This window comes from Gossypium hirsutum, chromosome D04 (assembly GCF_007990345.1).
Source record: "Gossypium hirsutum isolate 1008001.06 chromosome D04, Gossypium_hirsutum_v2.1, whole genome shotgun sequence".
Lineage (NCBI taxonomy): Eukaryota > Viridiplantae > Streptophyta > Magnoliopsida > Malvales > Malvaceae > Gossypium > Gossypium hirsutum.
In genome coordinates this window covers 14920851-14943192 of record NC_053440.1, presented here as the reverse complement: position 1 = coordinate 14943192, position 22342 = coordinate 14920851, and the positions used below count along the sequence as shown (strand labels likewise).

At 37.2% G+C, this 22342-nt stretch overlaps 2 protein-coding genes across 2 annotated transcripts; both read left to right on the top strand.

The window, feature by feature from the left end:
- Positions 1–1199: 1199 nt before the first annotated feature.
- LOC107962004 (uncharacterized) lies at positions 1200–1871 on the top strand. Its single transcript, XM_016898249.2, has 2 exons — positions 1200–1590; positions 1825–1871. The coding sequence occupies exons 1-2, from the start codon at positions 1200–1202 to the stop codon at positions 1869–1871; spliced, it is 438 nt and encodes a 145-aa protein (XP_016753738.2).
- Positions 1872–13250: 11379 nt separating this feature from the next.
- On the top strand, positions 13251–14747 carry LOC107962087 (uncharacterized). Its single transcript, XM_016898359.1, has 3 exons — positions 13251–13285; positions 13490–14236; positions 14318–14747. The coding sequence occupies exons 1-3, from the start codon at positions 13251–13253 to the stop codon at positions 14745–14747; spliced, it is 1212 nt and encodes a 403-aa protein (XP_016753848.1).
- The last annotated feature ends 7595 nt before the right edge of the window (positions 14748–22342 follow it).

Genomic DNA, 22342 nt, shown 5'->3' with positions numbered 1-22342 from the left:
TTATATACATACCTATTCGAACATCACATGTATATGTATGAAATTCACACATCAACTAATATAAATTTTATACTTGTAATTATAACTCATTAATTATAAAATAAATATACTTATATATATTGATTTGATAACATGAATTTTTGCTAACAGACTTACCTCGGACAATGAAAAATTGAAATCGGATAATTAGTCGACGATTTTGGTTTTTCCCCGATCTAGCTCCGATTTCTTTGGTTCTTGATCTAAACATATTCAAAATGAGCTAGTTTAAATATTATTAACTTCAATTTAATCCAAAAACACATAAATGGAAAATTACAAATTTGCCCCTAACATTTTACATTTTTCACAATTTAGTCCGAATTACACAAAACACAAAACATTCAAATTTTGACTATACTATGGTTAGGCTGAAACTTCATTATACTCATACAAGTCCATGCATTTCATTTATTTCGTATTTTAGTCCCTCAAAAAATTTTTTTCACAATTTAGCCCTAAATACTCAAATTCATCAAAAATCCCAAGACAAAACATGTTAATCTAACACATATATTTCTTATTTCATCAACTAACATCATAAACTCAAACATCCATCAATGGCACATTTCAAAATCATCATCAATTCACAAAATTTAAGCATGGGTTTTGAAGAACACAAAACAACGATATCAAAAACGTAAAAATTATCAAAAACCGAACAAAGAACTAACCTTAATTAAAATTTAAAATGGCCGAATGTAGCTAGGTTCTTCTTTCTTTTTCTTTTGTTTAGTTTCGGTCATAAAGATGAAGAATAAATAAAATAAAATGATGATGGCTTATAATATTTTTATTATAACATAATAATATAATATACATAATTATAACCTTTATAATTGATATTAATAATATAAAAACTATATGCTATCACTTAATGCCGTCCACTAGCATTTAAATGAATTAATTGCCACATAAGACCTCCATATTAAAAGAACATCCACTATTCAGCCCTTTTAAAAATGACCACAAAATTTTTATTTTACGCGATTTAATCCTTTTTTTAATCGGACACTCAAACGACGAAATTAAATCATGAAATTTTCACACAAGTAAATTCACACATAAAAATTATAGAAAATAATATTAAAATATTTTTAGGACTCGGATTTGTGGTCCCGAAACCACTATTCCGATTAGGGTCAAAATCGGGTTGTTACATGAAAGCTTTGTTTGCACAATTTGGCGTCACCCACAAAGTATCGACGACTTATCACCCTCAAACAAATGGGCAAGTCGAGAGTAGTAACAAGGAAATTAAGGGAATTTTAGAGAAAATTGTTAAACCAAATAGGAAAGATTGGAGCCAGAGGTTAGATGAAGCATTGTGGGCTGTTCGAACGGCTTACAAAACGCCAATTGTGATGTCGCCTTACAGGGTTGTTTTTGGGAAGGCGTGTCATCTTCCCGTGGAGCTTGAGCATAGGTCATTCTGGGCTGTTAAGCAATGCAATTTGGATTATATTTTGGCAGGTGAAGAACACAAATTGAAGTTACAGGAGTTGGAGGAGCTGCGCTTGGAGGCATATGACAATTCAGTCATCTACAAAGGTAAGTCGAAGGCATTTCGTGACTCAAAGCTGATTCGCAAAGAATTCAAGGTAGGAGAAAAGGTATTATTATTTAATTCTAAGCTTAAACTATTTTCCGGTAAGTTGAAATCAAGATGGCTTGGACCGTTTATAATAACCGAGGTACATCATCATAGGGCAGTCGAAATTCGAAGCCTCGATACTAATAAAATTTTCAAAGTAAATGGTCACAGGTTGAAACATTTTTATGAAGGGGAGCAAGCAGCTTGGATGGAGGAGATCAATCTTGAGGATCCATGAGGACTTGAAATGTCGAGCCAACGACTTAAAAACAAAGGCGCTTGTGGGAGGCAACCCACATATTTAGGGAAGTTTTCTTTTATCTTTTCCATTATTATTGTTTCTTTCCATTAATTAAATTTTAAATTTTAATTTTCTTTTGCATTAGGGGCAATGCACACATTAAGTATGGGGGAGAATCATTTTATTGATTTTCTAACATATTTGATGTTTGTTTTTTTAGCAAATTTCATGAATAAAATTTTGAATAAATTGTACTTTCCGAATTCAAGTTGATTTTTTATTGTTGCGTGTAGATTGGTTGGGTTAAATTTTGTTTTCAAATTGAATGATTTTGGTTCGAAAGAAAAAGACAAATTCTATGTTTTAAGTTATGCTCTTAAATCAGAGTTGGATCGAAAGTTAGTCTGTTTAATTGATCAATCATGTGGTCCTTGTGAGGAATTTGAGCCTAGAGAGTTAAGTTGGGACATCCATGCCAACTTGAGAGGTTATTATTCATTCATGTGTGATTATTGTTATCAACTATCAATTACTCTAGAACTTGCTTTAGATATTATTAAGTCTAGTAATACATTTGATTTACATTAATATGATTTAAGAGGCATTAGGAGTTAAGCCACGATTACTCATAAAAGTCAACCTTGACATTCCAATTAGTTAGCCAATTTGAACCCTTAATTTCCTAATTTGTTTTTATCTACCTCTAGAAATTAAACCAAAGCCTGAATCAACTCAACTTCTTAGACTAGGTAATTCAGTTTGGAAGTTCAGTTTGGAAGTAAGAAGCTGATCCTCTTGGGGAAAGATCAGTAAATTGCAGTTTTTTTTCATTAAACTAAATAAAATGGAATGGCTGAATTAGGTGGTACGACAATGGAACCGATAAGGGGTTGATTTGTCAGCTATTCTTAAAACAAAAACAGAAAAAAAAAACAGAGAAAAAAGGGGGACAAGAAAGATTGGTGACTTCCGAATGATTTTACTAGCCTAAGGGATCAAACTCCACCATCCAAATTAAACCCTCCCGTCCTTAAAACATTACCTTGGCCCCATTATAACCTTTATTTAGCCTCGATTATATTTATGAAGTTTATGTATTATGTTTAAGGTAAGATGGACAAGCAAGCCTATGGTGGTTAATTACTGTCGATTTCAATTTGAGAGTAGCATATTAAACACATTGAGTGATATGAGTTAAACATTTTTCCTGGAAAGGATTGATTAAGGAAGCATTCTTAAAATTTGATTAACTTTGAAATTGGTTGTGGATTTAAAGCAGATTTTTTTTACAAACCAGAATTCAGGATTAATGAATCCAAAATTTGCTCCAAGCATGAAAGATGCAACAATTCATGAGTCGACTTAAGTTTGTTTTAGATTTTATCATGCTTTTATTTGCTTCGATTCTTCACTTTTTCGACTTAATTGCTCAGGGACGATCAATAACTTAAGTATGGGGGAGTTTGTTAAGTTCAATTTTGAGCTTAACTTATTCAATTAAATTATTTAAATTGTTGATTAATTGTTGGTCAATTAAGTTATAATTCAGCCTAAATTGATTAAATACATCCATGCCGTAATAATTTAATTTCACTCCAATTCAACAATTTAATGTTAATTTTATTTCATGTGCAGGTAAGGAACATTTTGATGTCCTTATGAGCTCAATTTAGAATTAATTTTCATGAATAAAACTGCTGGATGAAGGTTGCTGACATGCTGGTTTTGAAGAATTAAATTAACATGATCAAAATATAAAATTGAAGTGACCAAATTTACCACAAAAGTCATTAGGACAAAGAGGAAAATTCGGTCCAATTGGATGTACAGGAGGCCGAACATGCGACAAAATCAGCAAGGGAATTATTATTAATTCTCTCAATTTCCTTCTTGCTAGCAGTGGCCAACTCTAATTGAATCAAGGAAGTCAAATCAGCCTTGAAGAGTTTAAATTAAAGTTAAACTCTACTAAGCTGAAGCTGTTTTTATGCGACGAGTTCAGCTAGGAAAAGGGGGATAAGATCAAATTTTGTTTTGAATTACTGGAGGTTATTATTTATTCCTTAAATAGAGGTGACTAGCAGCTGAAAAAAAGGGTCGAAAGAAAAGCAGAGAAGAACAGAGCAGAAAGGCGTGAACTCGAGCAAGCAAAATTTCTAAAATTGAACCAGAAAAGGTCGACCAAGCAGTTGAAGTAGCAGCCCAAAATTTCAGCTGATTGAGAGAAGGGAAGCTCGACGACTTGAGGAATTTTTTTCTGTCCAAGATTAAATATGTAATTCAAGTTGTTTATAATTGATTTTGGTTTTGTTTTACTTGCTATGAGTGGCTAAATTTCTTACGCTTAGTTAGACACTTATAAAATCGAGCACAAGTGATTTGAGGATTTATTTTGTTCTAAATTCGAGTTCGGCATTCTTGAATTGTTTGTTTTTATCGCCCAAGGAATTTTTCTAAGTCAATTGGATTGATCACCTTTTTAATTTGGGAATTTTTCTTATAATCATTTATGTGCTAATTGAGAAATCGAATTTCTTAATTAAGCTTAGAATTAGTGATAATTAATTGGCCCGTAGCTAATTAAGACAACTTCGGATTTAATTTTAGAAGTCGTTGGTGGATTTTCTATGGTTAATGTCAGGCGAAGTCTCCAAAATACTATAGGTACCTTTAATAAGTCGACACAGAGGTAATTAAAGGTAGGTTTTCAATTACGAATGTTCTCTAATTGAATAATTTATTAGGGATAGGAAGTCACTTCGTAATTGATTTTTCAGCATTGCTGCTGATTTAGTTTGTTAGAATAATTTAAGGTCGCAAAGGACTTGTGCTAGGTGGATTAACGCGTCGATAACTAAGCAATTTCTCTCTTTAATTTGATAATTTTCCAAGCTTTCACAACTTTAGCAAAAATTTATTCATTACTTAAAATTAGGAAACGCAGAAGCATAAACCCCCATTTATTTCCTTCTCGCATGCATTTTACATTATTCTAATTACGAATCTCTTCAAATAGATTTATTACAAGCTTCTTCGTGGGATGATTCCCTATTTACCCTATATTACCAGTTAGTGTTGTTTGAATAGTGGATTTAATTCGGTAGTCATACCGACAGCTATCACTGTGTAGCCCAAATTCAAAGTCAAGGTTTATCGACGGGTACCGTTAGAGGTTCAAGGGGTTGTGTTTTTTGCTGATTTGATGGAACTAACCTTCAGGGAGTTCGACCTGATTTTGGAAATAGATTGGCTAGTCGAACATCAAGTTAGTCTCAGTTGTGCTTTTAAGAGAGTTAGTTTGATAACAGAAGAGAATTGCGAAACAGTGATGTTAGGGGAACGACGAGATTATCTTACCAATGTAATCTCCGCCTTTGTAGCTGAGAAATTAGCCCGAAAAGGATGTGAAGCCTACCTTGCCTTTATCTCTGACTCTGCTTTAGTTAAGGTATCTGTTAACGACATTTGAATGGTTTAAAATTTTCTAAATGTCTTTCGTAATGAGTTACTAGGTGTACTACCGAATAGGGAAGTTGAGTTTGGTATCGATTTGCTACCTGAAACGGATCTAGTGTCAATTGCACCCTATCGCATGGCATTAAAGAAGCTTGATGAGCTGAAAGCTCAACTCTAGGAGCTTCTCGATCGAGGATTCATTAGACTGAGTGTGTCTTCGTAGGGAGCACCAGTGTTGTTTGTCAAAAAGAAAGATGATACGATGAGAATGTGTATTGATTATCGCCAACTAAATAAGGTAACAGTCAGGAACAAGCATCTACTTCAGAGAATCGATGATTTATTTGATCAGTTCTATGGAGCTTTGGTGTTTTTCAAGATCGATCTCCATTCTGGTTATCATCAACTCAAAGTTAAGGAGACGGATATGTTTAAGACAACCTTCAAGAATCGTTACGGACATTACGAGTTCCTTGTTATGCCTTTTAGTTTAACGAATACTCTAGCCATATTTATGGACCTAATGAATCGATTATTTTAGTTGTATTTGGATCAGTTTGTAGTAGTGTTCATCGATGATATTCTGTCTACTCAAAGACTGAAACTGAGCACGGCGAGCATTTTCGTATTGTATTGCAAACGCTTCGTGAAAAATGATTGTATGTTAAGTTTAGTAAGTAAAAGCAATTGACGCCTCATTCTTAGGAGGTCTGTCGATTCTAGCTAGTTTCTTGAGGTGCTGAATAGAACCAGAAGGACTTGAATCTTTCCTCACCATACTCTATGCTCTCTCTCGGTCTTTCTTTTCATGTTTAGTGCGCTTGACTTCCTCTACTGTTTTGGTCTTTTCAACTAAGAACGCAAACACTCGCTCCCTCTAAGGAGCTATAAGGACACACAGGTCATAATGCAGTCCGTCCTCAAACCTTATGCATTTATCATCTTCAGTCGGACCAGTGCTCGAGCATACCTGCTCAATCTCAAAAACTCTATCTCGTACTCAACTACAGACCTCTCCCCTTGAACCAGATTCATAAACTCACATCTGTGAGCTTTAATGTAGCTGGCCCTCATGTACTTACCCTAAAACGAGTTCTTAAAATAATCTCAAGTAATCAGTTCAGATTAGGTACCCTGCTCGGCTGTCAACCACCATTGGTAATCCTCGTCTTAAATAAGAGATATCGCACCTCTCAGTTTTTGTATAGGTGTATAGTCGATCTCATTCATGATGCGCTCGGTAGTCTCAAGCCAGTATTCAGCAACAGTAGGAGTGACTCTAGTAATGTCTCTAAACAATTAGATGTCATTCGATCAAATCCGTTCAGTAATCAACCCTCGAACTCCAGGTCAATTACAGGTCCCATCGACCCTCTCCAACACCTGTAACATCGCTTGGGACACAGAATCGTCCTCAACTGGCATAGTCTGACACTCTACCTCAACAGTAGGAGTACCAATGGTCTCGCTGGTCTCTAAAACGGGTATGCTACCCATGAAGGATGACTCAACTCGAGCTCCCTCACAACGCCCACGTGACCCTCTTCCATGACTTCCTCATGAACACATACTTTTCAGTGTTTAGAATGTCAGAAACGCAAAGATCAATCCAATATTCCCATATCAATTTATTTCAGGTTGCGGAATTAACAAAAAATCAATTATCATTGCACAATATACACGCATCATATCAGAAAGGATACTTACAAGCACAACACCAGAGACTCGGTCATTTATTAAACTAGTTATTTAGCTCATTATACAAAATTATTTTATTTAAAACACATTTTTTTAAAACACAAAAGCCCAATTACACAACCCAAGTGTTGTAAACCTGGCTATGATACCACTAAATGTAACACTTTAAACCCAACATAGACAGGAAGGCCAAGTTTAGAACGTCACACTAACTTACCAGAATAAAGTCGTACTTAGAATGAGTTTTTCAATTCGTAGTTAAGTCATAAAATCATTCGTTATTTGAAAAATAGTTAAATCTTTGAAACTTAAATACGAAATCAAATACATAAATTCATATACACATATATATAATAAGTCTGATAGATGACTGAGCCCCTCATCCGCCGGCCGCTTAATCGTAAGAGTTCCCTGAAATTCGTTCAAAATAGTTAGCGTGTTGCAGCTTAAACTATAGCATAAACATATTAGCTTATGCATAATAGCTCAGATATTATTGAGCGTTCAAATAGCAACTCAGTCTTGTCATTCAGATTAATAACTCAAGATAGTTTCAAACACAAAACAGTCCTGATTAGTAGCGGATTAGTTACATATGCATGTGTAATACAAATTTAGTAACAAATATAGATGTAATACGAATACAGATACAGATGCAATTTCCTACCCCAATCGCTACACACTATCTCCACCCACCCTATACACCAATAGGTATATAGTACCCATCCATCCCTACACACCTCATAGTGTCGGTATGACACATTACAATGTTTATAGTCTCACTACCAGATCAAACATAATTATGGGTGGTTTGACCACCAAATCAGTACAGAACACTTCCTTCAATTCATAACTCCTGCCCCATGCAGATGCAGAATAGATGACATATATATATAATTCAGATGTAGATACGATCACACACTTCCAGTATAACAAAGTGTCGATATCATTAATATCTAACTCATATCGATATCCAGATTCATTAATATTCACGATTAAATAGATCATACAATTCAGTTCAGTTCATACACATCCTATGGATGGCTTACATTCTCCCCGCACATCAACTACAACTTTGACAAAATTTCTGTTTCTAGGCTCACACACCCGTGTGGCTTCACACGGTCTGGCACACAACCATGTGGCTTACCCGTGTGACCCAAATTCGAAGTCAGAGAGTTACACGGTCCACTAAACGGCCTCCTTCACGTCCGTGTGGCTCACACGGCCTATACACACGCTCGTGTGGCAACCCGTGTGCCATCAACAATCTCGTTTCTGACAAAAAAATATAGAAAAGGGGTTTCGATATCCACCTGTTACACGACGCTGTAGAAACACTCAAATGTAAATTCCAAGCCTTAAACAAGTTCCAAACATCTCATTCAATAAAACATTCACAAACACACAAGTAACAACAGTCAATTTTAGTCGAAACCTTCGACTCAGAAGTAAGGTGAGAAGCGTTAGGCGTCTCTTGAGTCTCCCCTAGCGCATCAAAACACAACAAACAACAGGATTATCACTAGAGGTGCTCATGGGTCGGGCGGCCCGGCTCGGCCCGACGGCCCGCCAGAAATATGGGAGGGTTTGGGTAAAAATATAGGCCTGAAATATGGGCTTGGGCAAAAAATGAGGCCCGTTTAGAAAGCGGGTCGGGCCTCAGGCACCACTTTTTTGGCCCGGGCCCGGCCCGGCCCGAATATAATAAATATATTTTTTATTTTTTATTTTAAAATATTTTTAAAATACTTTTTTTAAAATTTTTTATTTTTAAAATAAATTTTTAGTGTTTTATTAAAAAAATGGGTCGGGCCGGGCCGGGCTCGGGCTTAGGAATTTTTTCCCAGGCCGGGCCTAGACAAAATCTCAGGCCCATATTTCGGGCCAGGCCGAGCCCGGGCCTAGGATGCTGGCCGAATTTTTTTTCTAGGCCCAGCCCATGAGTACCTCTAATTATCACACATCTCGGGATTTTTGAAGAATTTCCTCAATTTGCACAATAACATTTTTAAATGGAAATAACTGACTCAATTACCTTAAAACATACCGGAGTAAGCAATATCACAACCCAATGTAGCAATTACGTAAGACGGACAGAACTAAAGAAAAAAATAAAAAAAATAGGAAGAAACAAAATGAACATCTAACTATCAATAGAGGGAAAATGCCATTTAAAAATTTAGATCAGTTTTACAAAAAAGTGCAAAAAACATAAATCATTGTTGCAAACGCAAGAACTCGAACATGGAACCAAAGAATAGGCAAATGTTTATCCAGTGAACCAGCAGGCTCATTCTTAACACAAAAGGTACAAAATTAAACTTAAATAAAGAATCCTAAACCAATGGTTCAAATAAAGAAATTAACAAAGTTTATGTAACTCAAACCTCAAATCTTAAATGAGCAAACAAAGCACACAACCACAAAAGCAGACGCATAATCATCAACACAACTTAGTAATAAAAACTCAAATTTTAGGGCATTACTTACTATCATTTGGTATCAATACTTTAGAGAAAAGATAAAATATGGTTTTTATGGATGGTTTAAGAAAGCACATGCCCATTATACAATTTTTTTTTTTTGTACATATGCTTTCTCTTTGTGGTATTTCACCCTTTTCTTGTTTTTTGGCTCAAATATGAAATTCTTAATGATAGTTGGTGTATTCACCAATTTTTACAATAATAATTAGTCCATCATCGGATTAACATCATTTTATTTATTTTGGATCTATTTACTTACTGTTGAAGAATATTTATTGTAAAAATGTAGAGGCAAAAAAAGTAGTTCTTTCGATTCAATAAAACTATGGAGTAAAAAAGACTAAAAAAATAATTAACATAAAGAAAAATATATTTAAAACAATACTTATTAAAAATATTATATTTAAAAAAATAAATATTTTTTAAAAGAAAATGCTACTTGACAAAAATTATTAGTGGTTTTGTTAGTGGAAGATATTAAGTAATATTTATGGTTTTTTAGGGTTGATACATACATAGGGTGGGTTTGGATGGGCGGTGTGTTTATTTGCGGTTAGGGTGAAAACAACGGTGGCGATGAGATTAGATATTATAGTGATACTATAGCGTGAAACAAAAAGTTAGTTAAACGAACCAAATCGTACCCCACCACCGATCCAAACCCACTTTTAGTCCCTAGATTTAAGTTGTATTTGTTTTTTCGAAGATAGTTAGTAATATCTAGGTTGTCATTGTAATGCCTAATTTTTACCCGGCCCCAAATAAATAAAATAAATACAGAGCCCGATTTTAAACAGGCCATAAGGGCCCAAAATGAAGTAAACAGAGGCCCAAAATTAGTCCCAGGCCCCAAGCAGTTTCAGAAACCCTAGGGTTTCTGGGGTAAGCCTTGCGCCGCAGCCGCCTCTCCCGTTCGCCTTCACCTGCAAGGAAACAAACAACAAAAGGAAAGAAAATCAAAGATTTGCAGATCAAACAGATTTTCTTTTGATTTTGGATTTGATTTATTCTTATTTCGGCTATAAAAAAGCAATAAACACACTGTAACGGGATCCGATTTTTTGAAATCAATAAAAAAGGCCCTATTTTTACAACACAAACGGAGGCATAAGCGAATAAAGGTCGATACTTGTGTTTCTATTTTATTTTTCCGATTATATCTATTTATTTTATTATTTATACAAATAATATAAGTATAAAAGGAAGGAAAAAACCTATTTTCGAGCCCTAACTGCTGTGGATGGCCGAGGAAGTCGTCACCGAGGATTGACGACCGGAAGCCGAAAGGTTTCTCTGCTTTTACGGGCCCTTTCTTTATTGTTTCGCAAGATTTAAGCCCGAATTCGGGCATAAGGGTGTTGAGAAGACTAAAAGGGAGATTTTCCCTTTTCCCGGCCACCGCAGACGGTGGTGCCGGCGCCGGAGATCGGCGGCCGGTGCGGTGGTCGGTAATCGTCTGATGATCAGCCAATGGCCGGAGGACAGAGGGGTTGAGAGAGTTTTAAAAGGTTTTTTTTGTTTTTTTTTGAAATGTTCTGAAATGATTTTTTTGGAGGAAGGGAAGCATATATACGGTACCAAAACGGTGCCGTTTTGGAAAGCCTCCAGACGCACAAAAACGTCGTCATTTTGAGTGCCCGACCCGAGTTCGACCCGATCCACTTTAAGGTCCGCGTGTTTTTATGCGGAGGGGCAAATTGCGCTTTTAGCCCCTCCGCCTTTTAACATATTTTCAATTAGGTTTTTTATTTTTTTTTAAATTTGACCTTTAATTTATTTTAAATTCCAATTTAATCCTTTTGGAAAGGCGCCGTTTTAGAGGAAAAGGGAAAATTTCCCTTCCAGCCCCTCTATGTAATTCACACGTTTAATTTGGTCCTCCAGACTTTATTTATTTACGGATTCACCCCTGTTTTTTTTTACTTGCGACCCAAATTAGTCCTTTTTCCATATTTTTCTTAAAATCAGTATTTCTGATATTTTTTTTGAAATTATTATTTTTATATATAAATATGTTTCTTTTGTAGGTATTTATACCTTAAAAAAACTAATATTTTTCGTATATTTATAGACACATGTTTTATTTAATTAATTTTGATATTATTTTTCGTATATTTATAGACACATTTTTGCTTCTCTAAATTGAGAAGGGTCTTAATACGTAACGTTTTAAGTTTTTTTAAAGATTATATTTTCAAATTTTCGACATTAAAACATTAATTAATTAACTAGGTATCAATTTTTGGGCATTACGAGGGTGCTAATCCTTCCTCGTACGTAACTGACTCCCGAACTCGTTTTCTAAACTCGTAGACCAAAGCTGTTTTTAGGTGATCCAATCACACCCTAATAAAAGATTGGTGGCGACTCTCAATTTTCATTTTTTTAAAGTCGACAACCTAAAAATTTTGTTTTTTTCAAAAAAATGGTTTCAAAAAAATCCTCGGCATTATTTAATAGAAAATTTTAACGGAGAGGCTAATTTGCACGTTTCGAAATATATAATGGCTAATTTACACATTTTTTTAAGTAGAAGAGCCGAAATGCAATCCGCCCCTAAGTACAGGGGCTTCCTTGGTACTTTTATCGCATCAAACCTACACTTTTTTCTATTATGAAAAGGGCAAACTATAAAAATAGTCACTAAATTTGGTAATTTTTTTTGTCATTAAACTATGAAAAGTTACATTTTGGTCACTAAAATTATCGACTTATATTGTTTTAGTCACTCGTTTGTTAATGGTCATTACAGGTGGCACATTGATTCAAGAGTTAATTTCTAATTTGATCCCTGAACTAAAACTAAAACATTCAATTTGGTACTTTTACAACATTTTTAACAATAATTCTGAAAAATATTAAAAATTCTGAAAATTCATTGTTTATTTTTTGAAATTATAAAAATATTTTTAAAATTATAATTATGTAAAAAATAAAAAATTCTACAAAATATATAAATATACAAAACACATAGTTACATATGAAAAAAGAATATTTATATAGTTATGTTGTAAACACTACCAGACAAGGCTTGGCGACTCCCAATTTTCATTTTTTTAAAGTCGACAACCTAAAAATTTTGTTTTTTTTCAAAAGAATAGTTTCGACAGGTTGGCGACTCCACTGGGAACTTAAGAGAGTCGAGCCACAAAGTTGATTAATTTTTGTCTTATGGTCAAGAAAATATTTTTTAAAAAAAAACTCATGACATCCTTTTGCATTCATTATCTTCTTGTTTAAATATTGTTTGCATTCTACATTTCATGAGTTGAACGTTTTTACCCTTTTAAGTGGGAGTGAGAAACTATGCCTTCGTGAGGTTTTCACCTCCATATAGGATAGGGGATCGATTTCTGGATACATCGGTACCTATGCCTTCGTGAGATTTTCATCTCCGTATAGTCATAGGGAAAATGTGTCCCCCTGAACCGAACTTGATCTATATGAGCCTATAATGGGTGAGGATCAAGGAATCTGCTGGTTTGGGTACCTTTACTTTAGAGCCAAACCGCATATAATGAGCCTTAGAAGCTTGCCGTAGGTAGAACTACACTAAACCCTAATAGATGCCCTAATAGACGTTTTACTCTTCCTTGATTATATGCTTGTATTGGATACTGACTCTTGTGCTTTATTTTGTTTGCATGACATGGCATTTCATTTCATCATAAAAGGCGTCAGTTCAGATTCGGTTGCTAGATAGAATGCGGCTGTCCGAACTTGGTCTGAAACAATGCAACAAGAAAAGGGTGATAGCCTGGCCGATGGGTATGTATCGGAATTATGGGATTTTACTCGCATCAGTGTGGCTCAAAACAATTTGCAGGAGTTGAAAGAAAATTGGGATCAATGAAACAATGATGTTAGCCAGTTATTTTACGACAATTTTTGGGACTTGCCTTATTTGCTTGATGTGAAGGTAGACAAACATTTGTTTCGAGCCCTCGCCCAGTTTTGGAATCCTGCTTACAGTTGCTTCACGTTTGGGAATCTCGATTTGGTACCTACGGTAGAGGAGTATGTGGCTTTACTCCGATGTTCAAAGTTTCAAGTGGATAGGGTCTACTCGAGAGCTGTGGATGTGCCAACCTTTTCAAAGAAGTTGATAGGAATAACAGGGATGAGTGAGCAGTGGGTCACTGCACGAGTTAAGCAAAATGGGGACAGCAAGTGCATTCCTTGGAGGAGCTTGAAGGATGCAATTCTCACTCACCCAGACGTAAGAAAGAGGTTAGATATCTTCGCTTTAAGTATATACGGCTTGGTTATCTTCCCTAAAGCCTTGGAGCATGTGGACGAAGCAGTCACCGATTTATTTGATCGACTTGATAAGAAGGTTTCACCGATTCCGGCAATTTTGGCAGAAACCTTTAGGTCATTGAGTGCATGCCGAAGGACGGGTGAGGGTAGATTTATCGGATGTGCGCAGCTTCTACTCGTATGGTTTTACAGTCACTTTTGGAAGGTGGATAAAGTTTTGTATCGGGTCTTCTCTGAAAATTATTCACCACTAAAAGAAATAGTTGCTACGCCGAGGAGGGATGACATTTCGGAGGAAAAATGGATGGCAATCCTTCAAAATCTTCAAGAGGAAGATGTTGAGTGGAGAGCTCCTTGGTTGCTTCCAGATGAGATCCTATATATGTGTGGTAATTTCGATTGGGTACCTTTATTGGGTATTTGGGGAGCTATCAGATATGCCCCATTATTGGTGCTAAGGCAATATAGGTCAAGGCAGTTTATACCTGCGACACAAGGGATAGCTGATTGTGAATTTTCATACAAAGATGATGGTTATAGAAAGAAGATTCAAAAAATGTCCAATGCGTGGAAACAGACTCGCCGAATGGAGAGGTTGGCTGTGGGGCTGATGACAACTCCTGAGTACTATGGATGGTGGGCTAGGAGGATTAATGGTAACACACCTAAGTTAAATCATGAGGACGGCCAGTCAATAGAAGAGCATTTGCGAGTCATCCCTTCGGAATTGGAAATTATAAGACGAGATTTTGAGAGGAAGAACACGGATTTGGAGAAAAAGATAGAGCAAATGGAGGTGGAAAAGACGAACTTGAGATTGGACATAGATGTTCAGAAGCTTGAGAATGAGAAGTTGAAGAAAGAGAAAAACAAGGCTGATGAGGAACTGGGCAGTCTAAAGACGGATTATAAAAAGTTGCGTTTGTCAATAAGAACTGCTGGGCTGGGAAAGATATCAGAACAGTGGTGAGCAGAAATCCAAGAAGAAAAGGACAAGGCCGATAGATGGGAACAGAGATTTCAAGAGATCCAAAGGCGAAATGAGGCTTTAAAAAAGAGTTTGTCAGAAAGCCAGAAGGAAAAGGGCGAATTAAATGATAGAGTGATTGTGTTGAAAAGATCTCTTCGTCAGTATCGAAGCCGAAACTCTATGATAGAGTTAAAAGCAAGCTTAAGCAAGATTGACGAAATGAAGAAAAGAATCGAAGAGCTAGAAACGGTGCTGCAAAATTGTGAGATCCAGATCAAGCACTTGAAAGTAAACGAAAATCGTAATAATGAACAGCTCCACCACTTTCAGAGTCAGGTTAGGAGCAGAGATCATCTTATGGAGGAAGCCGTGGTCCAGATTCGAGAAGTAGCTGATTACGTACAGACTTTAGCAGTACAGGCTGACATGCTGAGTATGAACTATGAATTAGAATCGAATCGGGGGCAAGAATTAGCTTTGTTACTTAGGAAGATTAGAGTTCTGGGTACTAGGGCAAAGTTTTATTTGTAATTCGCTTTATGTAAAGAGATTTGCTTTCTAGTAAGGTTTTCTTATATGGAATTGAATCAAAATTGACGTCTTTTTGCATTCATGCTTTGCATTACTTCATATGCATTTAAAAACATTAAACGATTCTAATTAATTCAAATCACTCCTCAACTAATCTGGAAACCAACCAATCAACCGAACACCGCTACGGTACTCGATCGTAAACTAGAGACATGGACCAAAGGCTAGAACAGTTCCAGAAAGAAATGCAAGAGCAAATGAATGAGCAACTAGAGAAGATTCAACAAAAGATGATGGATAAAATAATGGAATCTCAAGGGAGTATGATGGCTAAGTTGACTCAGTTATTAACAGGAGGAATTGACAAAGGAAAGGGCTTGGTGGCCAACATTGAAGAAGGAGACAACGAGGGACCTGTTTATTCCTCAGGACTTACTTCTCAACAAATAGGGATATATCCGTGCAAATCCTCCGTCACTATTAAGTCTCAAGACGATACTGAAACACCAATAAACTTCCAAGCTAGAGACAATCTTGCTAATCCTGTTATCTCAGACTTCGACGAGACGATCGAGAAAATGAATGATAAATTACTGAAACAGCTCGAGGAAAAATATAAATGGCTGGAGGAAAAACTTAGAGCGATAGAAGGTACTGAGAGCTACCATGGAATTGATGCTAGAGAATTGAGCTTGGTTCTAGGTCTGGTACTTCCTCACAAGTTCAAAATGCCAAGAGTTCGAGAAATACAACGGGACTAGTAGCCCCGAAGCCCATATTACTATGTTCTGCAGGAGGATGACTGGATATGTTAATAATGACCAGTTGCTGATACATTGCTTCCAGGATAGCCTCGCAGGGGCTGCATCCAAATGGTACAATCAACTAAGCCGTACCCAGATTAATTCATGGAGAGATCTAGCACAGGCATTTTTAAAACAGTACAACCATGTGACTGACATGGTACCTGATAGAATTACTCTGCAAAACATGGAGAAGAAGCCTGGTGAAAGTTTCAGGCAGTACGCACAGAGATGGAGGGAGGTTGCTGTCCAAGTTCAGCTATCTCTTCTAGAAAGAGAGGTGACGATGCTTTTCGTTAATACATTGAAAGCCCCATTTATTACGTATCTGTTAGGGAGTGCTTCCAAAAGCTTTTCTGACATAATTATGAACGGGGAAATGATAGAAAATGCCATCAGAAGCGGGAAAATAGATGTTGGGGAAAGTAGCAGAAGGTCAGCTTCGAAGAAGAAGGAGAACGAGGTTAACAACATAAGTTCATATTCAAAAACGATTATAGTCAATCAACCGGGAAAGATGGCTGTTAACCAGCAGGGATCATCAAAGCAGAGATCTGACACAAGACAAAACACAGAAAAGCTTCAATTTACACGAATTCCAATGTCATATAGGGAGCTATATCAGAATCTATTCAATGCACACGTGGTTGCCCCTCACCACTTAAAACCCCTGCAACCTCCATACCCCAAGTGGTACGATGTGAGCGCACAGTGCGATTATCACACGGGAATTGTGGGGCATTCTATAGAACATTGTACGGCGTTCAAGAAGCTGGTAGAAAGGCTTATAAGCATGGGCGTGGTTAAATTGGATGATTCGCCTAGTACAGAGAATCCGTTACCTAATCATAATGATAATGGAGTAAACATGATAGGTGGGAGCATGGGTAGAAAGATCAAGGAGGACATATCAGAGGTGAAAATTCATTTGAGGTGGGTCTGGAAAAATATGGTAAGAAGGGGATTGATCGTCTCAAGTTCAGAAAGAAGCTTCGAAAGAGTGGAAAATTACTGTGAGTTCCATCACGACGAGGGACATGAAATCTAGGAATGCACAGAATTCAGAGCCTTGGTTCAAGACCTGATGGATAATAAGGAGATGGAATTTTATGAAGAAGTTAAGGAGGAGGGGAGCATTTGCACATCAGAGTCTTCGAAGGTTCCAAGGGTGGTGCAAACTGTGGTCATTATCTCGCGACCCAAGAAGGATGAGGAGAGAACACCAGCAATGCCAAGGATCATAATAAAGAAACCTGCAACCTTTCCTTACCAAGACAGTAAGAAGGTCCCATGGAACTACGAGTGCAATACGACTGTCCCAGGAAAAGAGACTGCAAAGAGCCAGTGTGTGAGTGCCAATCCAAAGTCTATGAAAGAGGCTATAATAGAGGACCAAAAAGGGAAAGTAGTTGAGCTAGTGAAGGAGGAAGAAACTGTGGAATTCCTTAAATTTTTAAAGCATAGTGAGTATAATGTCGTTGAGCAGTTGCATAAACAACCGACCCGCATATCTGTACTGTCCTTACTCTTGAATTCAGAAGTACATCGAAATACGTTGATGAAGATGCTAAATGAGACCTATGTGTCCAAAGATATTTCCGTCAGTAAGCTAGATCAGTTGGTCAATAATATCAGTGCTGATAATTTCATATTTTTCAATGATGATGAAATACCTTCTGGGGGCATGGGATCTACCAAAGCTTTGCATATCACTGCACGATGCAAGGGGCGTATTTTGCCAAGAGTACTGATTGACAATGGGTCAGCATTTAACGTATTGTCATTATTCACACTTAACAGGCTACCCAAAGACAGTTCGCACATGAAAACGTGTCAAAATGTAGTGAGGGCATTTGACGGTACAGAAATGAAGGTCATGGGAAGAATTGAGGTACCCTTACTGATTGGTCCAACAGTTTATGAGGTAGATTTTATTGTGATGGACATCAAACCTTCCTATAACTGCTTATTAGGAAGACCATGGATACATTCAACAGGGGCAGTACCGTCATCATTACATCAGATGTTGAAGTTAGTGTCAGATGGTCGGCTAGTGACAATAAAAGCCGAAGAGGATATAATAGCAGCTGTATCCAATGAGATGCCATATGTGGAGACCAATGACGAGTCAGTTGAATGCTCATTTTGATCTTTGGAGTTTGTAAATGTGGCATTTGTTCCTGAAGGGAGCAAAATTTTGGTTCCAAAATTATCCAAAACCACAGAGATGGGTTTACAATTGCTGGTAGGAAGAGAAGCTTTACCTGGAAGAGGGCTAGGGAGATATCTTCAAGGGAAAACTAAGGTTCCGGTGCTGATAGAAAAGCAGGATAACTTTGGCTTAGGATACAAGCCAGATAGAGGACAGAAAATGAAGGAGATAGAGAAAAGGCAGGAAAGAAGAAGGGCGCGTTTAAATGGGGAAGAAGCTAAGTGGGAGCCAATGATAATTCCCCACATATCCAAAAATTTCATATCTGGAGGAGTTATTCATCAGGAGAGTAGGAAATCGGTTGAGAAAAGCATCGAGGAGACGTTGGGAAATATGCACATTAATGCCATTTATGAGCATGAGAATGAAGAGAGAAGTTGGCTAGACATTCGTTCTTATGAGCCTAGAAGTGTTCTAGACAATTGGACTACGGAAGAAATACCTAAAGTTTTTAGAACTGTCTCAGAGTAATATTCAGAACAAACTTGTTGTTTTAGCCTAGAAATAACAAGAATTCCTTTGTGAAATAGGCTTATATTTAAAAATCATTATTTTAATAAAATACATCTTTGCAATTGTTTCGAGTAAATATTCTTTCATTCTTCCCATACGCCTAAATATATTCTTTCATTATATAAATAATTGTACATAAATTCATACATTCTTTTGTAACCATAATAGGTCTCTGTATATCAATGACGTGAATGACACTGCTACGAGCTCAGAGTGCCCTTTTGAACGAAATGTGTGTTTAGAGGGATCGCGTGACTTTGAAGGTGATGAAGAGGGTGGTTTATCTTTGGACTTGTCGAGGATGGTGGAACAATAGGAAAAGTAAATCCTACCTCACAAAGAGTCAGTAGAAGTTGTGAGCTTGGAAGAAGGGAATGAGGTGAAAATTGGAACCGAAATTCTCGCAAAGACAAGATGAGACCTCATTGAATTACTCCATGAATTCAAAGATGTCTTCGCATGGTCATACCAGGATATGCCTGGATTGAGTACTGACATTGTAGTGCATCGCTTACCCATAAAAGAAGATTGCAAACCAGTACAACAGAAGCTCAGAAGAATGAGGCCGGATATAGTGCTCAAAATAAAAGAGGAGGTTAAGAAACAGTTTGATGCTGGTTTTTTACAGGAGGTCAAATATTCTGAGTGGGTAGCCAATATCGTCCCAGTCCTTAAAAAAGATGGAAAAGTACGAATGTGCGTCGATTACAGGAATTTGAACAAAGCAAGCCCAAAGGACAACTTCCCATTGCCACATGTTGATACTCTGGTGGATAACACGGCGGGATTTTCGTTGTTTTCTTTTATGGATGGGTTCTCAGGATATAATCAGATAAAGGTGCATCCAGAAGATATGGGAAAGACTACGTTCATTACTTTATGGGGAACGTTTTGCTATAAGGTGATGCCATTTGGATTAAAGAACGCGGGAGCAACATATCAGAGAGCCATGGTAGCCTTGTTCCATGACATGATGCACAAAGAAATCGAGGTGTATGTTGATGATATGATTGCCAAATCCAGAACAGAGGATGAACATGTGCAGGTCCTGAGAAGATTGTTCTTAAGATTAAGAAAGTTTCAGCTCAAGCATAATCCGACAAAGTGCACTTTCGGAGCCAGGTCAGGAAAATTGTTGGGCTTTATAGTTAGTGAAAAAGGAATCAAGATTGATCCAGACAAAGTCAAGGCAATACGAGATATATCGCCACCACGTACCTAGAAAGAAGTTCGAGGTTTCTTAGGAAGACTGAATTACATTGCTCGGTTCATTTCACAGTTGACTGAGAAATGTGATACCATATTTCGCCTTTTGAAGAAACATAACCCTGATGTCTGGAATGAAGAATGTTAGAAAGCCTTTGAAAAGATAAAGCAATACTTATCCAATACCCCAATTCTGTCACCACCCAACCCAGATAGACCCTTGATTTTGTATTTAACGGTGTTCAACAACTCCATGGGATGCGTGCTGGGTCAACATGATGCGACTGGAAGGAAGGAAAAGGCAATTTACTATCTTAGCAAAAAATTCACTAATTGTGAGATGAGATATTCGCCTATTGAAAAATTGTGTTGCGCCTTGATTTGGACGACCAAAAGGTTGAGGTAATACTTACTCTATCATACGACTTGGCTAATTTCAAAATTAGACCCTTTGAAGTATATGATGGAGTCAACAGCATTGAATGGAAGAATGGCTAGATGGCAAATCTTGCTCTCTGAGTTTGATATCGTATACGTAAGTCAGAAGGCCGTCAAGGGAAATGCGATAGCAGATTTCTTGGCTAGCAGGGCTCTGGAAGATTATGAGCCTCTAGACTTTGATTTCCCGAATGAAAATTTGATGTATGTGGCGAATGCTGAAGAGGATCCCCAAGAGAATCATTCTTGGAGATTAAACTTTGATGGAGCATCGAATGCATTAGGCAATGGGATTGGGGCAGTCCTAGTGTCTCCGAATGGAGATTATCATCCTTTCACCAGTAAATTAGACTTTGATTGCACTAATAACATGGCTGAGTATGAAGCTTGCATCATGGGTATACGAGCAGCCATAGAACGGAAAATCAAGACATTAGAGGTGTACGGAGACTCAGCATTGGTAATATACCAGCTAAGAGGGGAATGGGAGACGAGGGATCCTAAATTGATCCGTTACCGAAGATTGGTTTTGGGATTGATCGAAGAGTTTGACAACATTACCTTCTGTTATCAGATGGCTGATGCTCTTGCTACTTTAGCTTCCATGATTAAAGTGAATCAGTTGGAGGATATGAAGCCCATTCCAATTAGTATTTATGAGATCCCAGCCCACTGTTACAGCATTGAAGAAGTGGAGAAAGATAATAGTCCTTGGTACCAAGATATTTTGCTATATGTAAAGAATCGCGAATATCCTGATCAGGCAACGGAGAATGATAAGAGGATATTGAGGAGACTAGCTATTGATTATGTCTTAGATGGGGAGATCCTATACAAAAAGGGAAAGGATCGAGTACTGTTAAGATGCATGGACACTGTAGAGGCTAAGGAAATTTTAGAAGAAATCCATGAAGGTATTTGTGGAACGCACACTAATGGATTCACCATGGCTAGACAAATTATGAGATTCGGGTATTACTGGTCCACTATGGAAGGAGATTGCATCAATCATGCCAAGAAATGCTATAAATGTCAAATTTATGGGGATAAAATGCACGAGCCTCCTTCTCCTCTTCATGTTATGACTTCTCCATGGCCTTTCTCCATGTGGGGTATGGACGTCATTGGACCAATATCACCGAAGGCTTCTAATGGACATCGTTTCATTTTTGTGGTTATTGACTACTTCACTAAGTGGGTAGAGGCAGCCTCATATGCTAATGTCACGAAGTCAGTAGTCAGTAAGTTTTTGAAGAAGGAGATCATATGTCGATATGGAATGCCTGAAAGGATCATATCAGACAATGCGTTGAATTTGAATAACAACACAATAGCAGAAGTCTGTGAATAGTTCAATATCAGACACCAAAATTCATCACCGTATCGCCCTAAAATGAATGGTGCAGTGGAAGTGGCGAATAAAAATATCAAGAAAATCGTGGCGAAAATGGCTGAAACTTATAAAGATTGGCATGAGAAGTTACCTTACGCTCTTCTTGCTTACCGAACATCTATCAGGACTTCTACTGGGGCAACACCTTTTTCGTTGGTTTATGGAATGGAGGCAGTGTTACCCATTGAGGTTGAAATTCCTTCTCTCTGAGTTTTGGCCGAATTAAAATTGGATGAGGCCGAATGGATCCGATCTCGGTATGATCAACTGAACCTGATTGAAGAGAAAAGATTAAAAGTCATTCGTCATGGCCAAATGTATCAGAAGCGAATGATGCGAGCTTATAATAAGAAGGTTCGTCCCAGAGAATTTCATGAAGGGGATTTGGTTCTGAAAAAGATCCTCCCTTTACAAAAAGATTTCAGAGGGAAATGGATGCCAAACTGGGAAGGACCTTATGTTGTAAAAAAAGCTTTCTCTGGAGGCGCTTTGATTTTGA